At 34.8% G+C, this 9,614-nt stretch overlaps 1 protein-coding gene across 1 annotated transcript; it reads right to left on the bottom strand.

The window, feature by feature from the left end:
- Positions 1 to 6,132: 6,132 nt before the first annotated feature.
- On the bottom strand, positions 6,133 to 8,304 carry LOC149496103 (E3 ubiquitin ligase PARAQUAT TOLERANCE 3-like). The gene has a single exon (XM_089721853.1). It carries the CDS (start codon positions 7,890 to 7,892, stop codon positions 6,258 to 6,260), a length of 1,635 nt encoding a protein of 544 aa, XP_089577979.1. The 5' UTR covers positions 7,893 to 8,304; the 3' UTR covers positions 6,133 to 6,257.
- Between the last annotated feature and the right edge of the window lie 1,310 nt (positions 8,305 to 9,614).

Genomic DNA, 9,614 nt, shown 5'->3' with positions numbered 1-9,614 from the left:
AACTAGGGTAACTTGTAGATGGTTGGCATTCTCTGGTTGACCTTCTTAACTGAGGTTCAACTCCTTTTAGTGGGATGGGGTTCTCTGGCTCCCCTTGCTCAATACCCTCTGCATCACTGTTATCATCTACAATCGTCTCTTAATCCCCCACGACTAGCTCTTCTTCTTCTTCTCGTTCTGATTCTGGCATTCCTCCTCTCGTGACATCATTTGTAGGAATGCTACCTAGTGTAATATCAATAACACCATCACTTGTGGATTTTTCACAAGTTATATCTGCCACGATCTCATTCTCGTGGAATACTACGTCTCGGCTCCGGACAACTTTCTTTTTCACTGGGTCCCATGACCTATAGCCAAACTCTTCGTCTCCATAACCGACAAAAGTGCAAGGAATTGACTTGTCATCAAGCTTTGAGCTCTGCTCCTTTGGAACATTAAATGCCTTGCAGCCAAATACACAGGTGAGAGTATGAAATATTTCTATCTGTCCAGACCTTCTCCGGGATATCAAAATCCAAAGGTGCTGAAGGTAGTCGGTTGATTAGGTAGACAACAGTATTGACAGCTTCTCCCCAAAATCGCTTAGTTAAGTTGGCCATTTTGAGCATGGATCTAACTCTTTCAATAATGGTATGATTCATCCGTTCAGCAACGCCGTTGTGTTGAGGCGTACCAGGTATTGTCTTTTCATGCCTGATACCATGCTGACTACAATAATCTAAACTCCTCAGAGATATATTCGCCACCATTATCCGTGTGCAAACACTTCAATGCCACTCTAGTCTCTCTTTACACCATCGCATGGAATTGCTGAAAGTGCTTGAATACTTGGTCTTTTGTGCGCAACAAATGTATCCATGTTTTTCGTGAAAAATCATCAATGAAGGTTAGAAAATATTTACTTCCTCCAAGTGATTCTACTTCCATGGGACCACATACGTCAGAGTGTACCAACTCCAACTTGTTGTCTCTTCGTCTAGAGCTTTTCAAAAATGAGACACGATGTTCCTTCCCAAATAAACAATGATCAGAAGGGTTTATTTTACCTTTGGCTAATGGTATGAGGGACTTCTTAGCCAACATATTCAACCTTTTTTTACTAACGTGCGCCAGCCGCCTATGCCACAAGCATCATCTACAACTGTATTCAGTTGACCCGCACATATTGTTGCGTGCGTGTTATACAACGAGCAATATAATTTTCCTCTCGCCACCACCAAAGACCCTTTGGTGAGTTTCCAGTTACCGTCACCTGTATGATGGTGATAGCCTTCCTTGTCCAGTACACTGACAGACAACAGGTTCAACCGAAGATCGGGAATATGTCTCACATTTTTAAGTATCAATGTGCACCCGACACTTGTCTTTTTGCAGACATCACCGATTCCCACCATTTGCGAGACACTATTATTTCTCATTCTAATAGTGCCAAAATCTCCTGCTTTATAAGTGGAAAAGTATTCCCTCCCTTTTTGGAACACAGTGGTATGAAGCACCGGAGTCTACTATCCACTCGGTATCTGCATCATGAGTGACTAAAGTCACCTCACCATCTTCTGCTGAGACTGTAGCAGATGTATTTTTGTCATTCTCCTATCTTCGGTTTGTATTATCCTATTTGAGTAAACGACAATTCCTTTTGAGATGACCCTACTTGCCGCAATGATAACCCTTTCTCATTTCTCTGGACTTGGATCTACCACCTGAATTTTCATGCCTTGGACCTCTACTCTTGCTCCGGCCCCTATTCTCTGTGACAAGGGCTTGTGAACTGGTACTGGCAACGTCTCTTCTTCGTAGCTCTTCATTAAGCAGTCTATTCTTTACCATAGACATTGTTATCACACCATTTGGTGCTGAGTTACTTAATGATACCACAAGAGTATCCCAACTGTCCGGTAGAGATCCCAACAATAGGCATGCTTGCATCTCGTCATCTAAGGACATACCGCTAACTACTAACTCAGTTACGAGTCCTTCAAAATCATTCAGGTGTTGTGTAATTGATCGTCCCTCTGACAGCTTTAAGTTCATGACTTTACAAATCATGAAGACTTTTCCTTGAGCATTCGTAGCCTCGTACATATTCTCTAATTTCTTCTACAGAACTTGGGGATCTTTTTCATTTTTCACGTGGTTGTACAGGCTAGCATCTATGGCATATTGTACCCAATGTCTGCTTTTTTAATTTGACCCACTGTCTTTCTTTCATTTCTTCTGGCTTTGCACTGTGACCTTCAATTGGATCGTATAGATCTTTGCAATTGAGGTAGTCCTCCATTCTGGATTTCCACATTGAATAATTCGAATCTGTCAATTTGATCATTGCCCCGTCGTTAGCCACGTCGAATTTTGAATCTGACAAAATTTTACTATTCACGAAATTCACTATTCACGTGAATCGTAGCTTTGTAGGAAATTGACAAAATTTACCAACCAAAGGCTTTGATACCAGTTGTTGGGATTCTAATTGATCCCGAGTGGGGCCCGACGAAAAAATACCGATGGTAGAAGTAAAATAAAATTACTATTACCACATATACCTCCAATAATTACGTATTGGATGTTGATGATCGAATCCACTAGAAATAATAATCACGATAAAAATTTAAATAACTACCGTAAATGCCAGATGAAAAATAGGGACACCGAGATTTACATGGTTCACCCTTCAACCGTTATGGGCTACGTCCACGGGACAAAAAAACTCTGAATAATTCTTCCAATAAAAATAGTAGGTACAAAAGAGATTACAAAAATAGTGGCACTCTAAGTGTTTCCCAAAAAAACCCCAAAAAATTATAATCCTCACTATTTTCTCTCTTTCCCAATTTTAGGAACCTTTTAAAATTCTCTACACTTAATTGTGTATTCCTATTCTTTGTTTTTGTGTGTTTTGGTCGACGAAATCTTCTCCTATTTATAGGAGAAGGGGACGCGTAATTAATGTGTCCATAGACTGACGCATTAATTAAGGCATCCATCCTCCCTAATTTTCTTTTTCTTCATTCAAATGTATGTGGATCCCACACGTTTGAATCTCCTTTTTTTCTTTGACTTGTTTTTTTTTTCTTTTTCAAATGTGTGTGGGTCCCACATGTCGGAGGGACCCCACAACAGTATAATCATGTCGGGTGAAATGAATGTTTCTTTTTTCTATTATTTATTTTTGCTTTTCTTTTCATAGAGACTTCTTTACTAAAACTCTCTTAAATTTATGCCACCTGGTGAAATAATGAGTCATGCGATTCGGGAATTGCATAGCTGGAATGAGGTTCAAACACTATCTTAGCGGGCTGTAGAGATAGGGCAGACGAATGGTATGAGTGAAGGCCATAGTTGGATTCGTCCTGTACTAAGCCGGGTCTCCCCCTATCTTTCGTAGCATGCATTCCCATCTGTGTCGCATCATCCTAATTTTAATCCCATTTACATTCCCACCCCATCTAGCTAGTCACCTTCCCCAGTTGGATCACACCTAGCAAATTATCCAAAAGTAATCAATCAAGACACGAGGTGTGAAGCAATCTTATACTAAACGAAACTACAAACGACGAAACAAGGGAATGAAGGGCCGGTTTGCGTTGGGCGGTTGATAGTGCAATTTTTATGGCTGAGGGTAAAGTTGCCTATGGCGCGGTTGTTAGGGACTCTTCTGGCCAATTCTTGTGTGCGTTCTCCTCATGGTTCTTCGAGTATTATTCACCTAACGTGGCTGAAGCTATGACTGTAAGGGAAGCTCTAGTTGGCTCAAACAAGAATACTTCATCCATGTTGATTTGGAGATGGATTGTAGGGAAGTTTCGTTGATTATTATTTCTAATAATATTCCTAATAATGAGTATGGTAATAACATTCGGGATTGTAAACTTTTGTTCAGTGAAGGCATCGATTTTAAGGCCAAATGGATTGGTTGACAAGATAATATGGTGGCCCATTCCTAGGCTCGGGTTGCTATCTCTTTGCTTGTCCTACAATTTGAAGGGATCCTCCTCATTTTTTTAAAGGAAAATAATTATTTTGTCCATGAGGTTTGCCATAATTATTTAAGTAGTCCCCGACATATATACAAATATTTATAACATCCCTGAGGTTTACTTTTGTCTTATTAATTGATCTTTCCGTCCAAAAAACACACTTTTTCCATTAATTTTGAGAGAAAAAGACGAAATTATCCTTCATAAGTTTTAATTATTTCGTCCCTGAGATTTGCCATAATTATTTAAATAGTCCTTGACATTTATATAAATATTTATAACATCCCTAAGGTTCACTTCTGTCATATTATTTGATCCTTTTGTCCTAAAAACACACTTTTTACTGTAAATTTTGAATAGAATGACCAAACTACCCTAAATCCTCTAATTAACATATCCTACCTTTCAACTACCCTAAATCCTCTAAATTTACCCAAAATTTAGAAATTTTAATCTAAATTTTGGATAAATTTCTAAATTTCTAATCTGCTTGTTCAATGTTGGGTTTAAATCAAACTGGGTGATTACTTTAAATTTAGTTTACAATTTATGGTAATTAAATATTTTAATTATAATTTAAAATGGAAAAAAAAAATTAAACCACCAATTTGGTAATAGACAATTAGATGGGAAGAGGGAGGAAGGTCACAAGTTCATTAGATGGGATGAAACTCTTTTATATTTGGGAGAAGTACTATTTAGTCCATTAAGCTTTGTCAAATTCACTACGTTGTCTCTCTATTTCAAGAATCAATTAAAAGGTCTTGTAGTTTGTTATCGTCCAACTAAAAGTTCTTCTGAAAAATTACAATTACCCTTGACAAATTTTCATATTTTGAAAGCGTTGAATAATCATTTAATTATTTATTCTATCAAATACATCTTTTTCAATGTAAATAACTAGATAATCATTCATCAATTGCTCAACCATTCTATTACGTAAACGATTCTTCACAATCTTATTGAGGAAAATGTCATATCTACAATTGTAGTTACAACTGGAAAAGTCAATGCTAATTTGATAAGCAAGTAAACTAGAGGATAAACATTTTTTTTTTTTTTTGTCTCAACCAATTTCTTAGCAAGATCACCAATTCCTTTAACATCTACAAAATCATCACTAGTTCACGCATCCATGATATAAGTTTCAAGTTGATTATCAACAGTCATAAATTCCACATCAAATTAACCTAGGTTATTTGCTTTATAACGGAATGACAGTTAAGTTTTTATGCAAAAACGGTGAATTTTTTTATTTTCTAAAATATTCTTACTATTCCTATGGTTCTACCTTCATTTCATTAGTTGTAGTTTATAAAGGAATATATAAAATAACATATTATCTTGAATATTGATACCTAAAATTAAATGCCTATTACTTTTATTGAAATTAATTCGATGTATATTTTTCTTTTTCATCTTTTTGTTGGTGGCTCAAGTCAGTAAAGTGACATATTATGTTGATAAAAAAAAAAAATTTTTTTTTTGAGTGAATATCAAATAATCAATGTATACCCTAACTCTTCGTTTTTCTGCCACAACAAATGGAAATTCTAACTTAGGTTAGTTTTTTTTTTTTTCCTTAAAATCAGGGTATTTTAGTCTTTTTTTTTGAAGGTTTTAATGAAAAAATCTAGAGAAAATGGACGGAATGACCAAATGATTTGACAAAGATAAATGTCGAGGATTATTAATTAATATTGTTAAACTACAGGGTCCACCTAATTAGTTTGGTTAAACCTCAGGGACGAATTAATTATTTACTCTTTTTAAGTATCAAAATATTTTAGTCTTTTTTAAAGATTTTAACGGAAAAATCTGGAGAAAATGGACGGAAGGATTAAGTGATTTGACGAAGGTAAACCTCGGGGACCATTGATTGATATTACCAAACTACTGAGTGACTTAATTAGTTTGATCAAACATCAGGACAAATTAACTGTTTTCCCTTAATATATATATATATATATATATATATATATATATATATATATATATATATAGTACTTATTTGAAATCTACTGTTTTTTGGAGAAATTGGAATTTCATTGAAGTGGTAAAAAAACAATTACAAGAGAATCCAGATAACCTAAAAATGCTAAGAAACTAAAACCAAGGAAAAGAAATATGAATGGCTTTCAAAAATCTACTGTTTTTTGGAGAAATTGGAATTTCATTGAAGTGGTAAAACAACAATTACAAGAGAATCCAGATAACCTAAAAATGTTAAGAAACTAAAACCAAGGAAAAGAAATATGAATGGCTTTCAAAAATCTACTAGTGTTGGAATAGCATGCCAAAAGGACTCGATCCATATGTCATATCACCAACACCATAAGGAACCATATATCCTCCCATTCTTGCTTTCATAGCATCCCAATATGGATTATAGGCATAAGGGCCGACTGGCATCATATGGATTCCAACCTCTGCATTTTCAGAAGCTTTCCTCTTTCTCTTCTTCTTTCCTATCTCATTAGAAACTGTCTTTTGCTGGACTTCTCCATCGGCTGTCTTAGCAGATAGTTGTGTCGAGTCGGATTGTTTTTGCTCTTTCTGAGATGATTCAGCAGATAGAATTGTTGAACAACAGTAAGCTGATTGCTTGTTCTCAATTTGAACAGAATTGCTTTTGGCACTTTCACGGCTACTGCTACTACCAGAACCAGACTCTAAAAAGCGATTAATTGTATTCCGAACAGTTATATTCGGAATAAGATAATCTGTAAGCATTTCTGTTGCTCCACAAACACAGTTCAGCTTAGAAAGAAGTAGATGATCCCTAATACATTTATCACAAAAGCTCTTGAAACAACATTTACTTGTTAGAACAGCATATTTCATTACTTGCTTACATAGAGGACAGAGAAGTTCTTCTGGAATATCAGTAAAAAACCGTGCTCTCTTCGAAGTTGAGCATTCCGTTTCCTTCTCATTTGTCTGCAAAACACCAGTACAAGCAGCAGCAACACTCAACAATTCAGAGCAGCCATCTGGATTTGCCATTAGCATCGACTTGGAAATACCAGTAGGAGACCTCATTCTTTTAAAATCATAATCTGGATCACCATTAGTAGGGCAATGCTGAATAAAATGCCCTGGAACTCTACACCTGCGACATACATAGCCTTCAGGAGCTGTTTTCTTCTCCAATCCACCAGAAGAACCATAACCACCCATTCTTCGGACAACTCTGCCAACCCCAACACTTTCGCTCCCAAATCCCCAACCGGGCAACGCCGGAGTGTTGACTAGAATATTAATCTTTCTACCCTCATCATCTAATTCATCTAGATTCGTGCTAGACTCCATACCAGGAATCGGACACAAACCATTATCAAATAATCTAGAGTCCTGAGTAGATTTTGTCATTCGAGAAACATAACCAGAACTAGAATCGGTAGCAGCAGCAGTGACAGAGGCATTCATACTCCTATATAAACCAATATTACTACTAGAACCAGAATCATTAATGCCTGAACCAGTACTACTAGTACTAGCAGAACCAGTATTATCAGTAATAGTACTTGCAGAGCCAGCACTAGAAGTACCAGAAGAAGCAGAAGCAGTTTTCTTATTAGAGGCACTTTTTGGCTGCTGTTTTTCAACAAAAAGAATAGGTGAAGCGTCAATAGGCTTACGATGCCGAGTTCCAGGAAGACGGCGAATCAAGACAGTGGAATTATTAGGAATTAACATTGAATCATCAGTATATTCTTCATTAGTTTGAGCATTAATTAATAAGAGATCAAAATCAGTGTCCAAACACAAGCCATTACAATCAGATTTCTTTTTTGATTTGTAATTCAATTCAACAATTTTTCTTTTCAACAAAAGAACAGAGATAAAAGCATTATCTAATGGAATTGAATTGTAATCTTTTGCACTCGCGAACTTATAATGAATGCCCATCGCGATAGCAATATCAGAAATTATAAATTTTTATCAAAATTTCAATGATTTCAATCTCTATTTGCTATTTCAATAACAATTACAATCTGGCTGGAAATTAGAAATCAAACCGACAACAAAATTTGATTGCCGACTACGTGCCCACACTGGCGGCAGCCTTCAGAATTTGAAGAAAACGACGCAGTTGAACTTGAAGAAAATCGCCTGGACGAGAATTGCACCGGAGACACTTACCTTCAATGGAAATCCCACCGGCGATGTCAACCCTCCTCGGAATTCCAATTCAAGAGAAGAGAATAGAGAATTCTAAAGAAAATTCTACGAGGAGAAGACAAATCCAACAAATCATATTGTTCCGTGTTGAGATTAGCCATTTATAGTTATTATTATTTTTATTTGGTTATTTCCTACCGTCTTTTATTTGCTTAGCTTTTTTGTTAGAAGTTCAAAATTATATTATTTGTTATTTTAGAAAAATATAACTTTGACAAAAGTGCTCCTTATAAAAAATTTCTCCTCTCTCCTGACAAGGGTCAGCAAAATTAACGACCAAACTGAATCGAAAATCGAACTGACTCATTTCGGTTCAGTTCGGTCTTCTATCCAAAAGAGATTCGATTAGTCAGTTCGTTCGGTTTGAATCAAATTTATTGCGCGGTTCAATTCAATTACACAAATATTCGGCGGTTGGACTTAGAACCGAACTGAAATAGCAAAAACTGACAATAATTGATTGAACCGACTGGTTCGGTTTATATATAAACTTCGATTCGATTCAATTTATTGTAAAAAAACTTCGGTTTATATTTTGTGGCTTCGGTTCGGTTTGAACTGAATTGGCCGTTTGCTCAGCCCTGCTCCTGCGTCTGAATAAATTTCATCAAAACTTAATTTTTCTTTTTATTTTCATATCTACTCCCATTTTCTTTAATTATTGTATACAGATCTCATTAAAAGAGATTGATTGTTTATTACTATGAATTTTTATGATGATTTTAAAATTAATATTAAAGCTAATCTATAGATTTTTTATTAAGATTTTTGCTGACAATGTTTTTTAAACTAGATTGGACATCGAATTGGCGTAATGACTAGGTCACGGTTGGACGAGGTGAATTCGGTTCAACTGAATTTTGGCTTTTTTTATTTGAATTTATAAAAAAAGATTCAAAAATTTCAAAAGATTTTACAGAAAAAAAAATACATATAACCATTTATAATAATCAAGTATCAATAATAAAAGTAATTTTGTATACCAATATATTAATAATAATAATAGTAATAATAATAATAATAATCAATTTTTAAATAAAAATATAAAAAATAAAAAATAAATTAAAATATATAAATTCAAAATAAAAAGTTATGAAAATAAATTTTAGTAATTGTAGTGGCATAGAATATGATAAATGATTAAATGTACTAAAAACTCTTCAAATAAGAAAAATCGATATATAAGTGTACATTTATTTTTCCAAGAAGTAGTTTCTAAGGCAAATTGGTAAAGAATCTTGTGGTTGAGAGGACTTAAACTCGAGATCTCTCACCTTTTATATAAGTGAGAAGACCAATTAAATGACATCTGATTAGCTTTAAATCATCATTGTATATCTTTTTTTTTTTATTTGTTTACTTCTATTATTAGAAGTCTCGAAATTAACATTATTCTTTTATTTTTTTTATTAATTAAATTTTGAATGGTGTTATTTTGAGAATAGTAAT

This window comes from Jatropha curcas, chromosome 5 (genome assembly GCF_041381405.1).
Source record: "Jatropha curcas cultivar XTBG-Jc1 chromosome 5, XTBG_Jcur_1.0, whole genome shotgun sequence".
Classification (NCBI taxonomy): Eukaryota; Viridiplantae; Streptophyta; class Magnoliopsida; order Malpighiales; family Euphorbiaceae; genus Jatropha; species Jatropha curcas.
The sequence above is the reverse complement of the archived record's forward strand: the minus strand, read 5'-3'. Positions and strand labels throughout refer to the sequence as shown.

What these genes read in the sequence shown, in the direction of transcription:
- LOC149496103 (XM_089721853.1), bottom strand. Translation starts at nt 7,892, where the DNA reads ATGGGCATTCATTATAAGTTCGCGAGTGCAAAAGATTACAATTCAATT.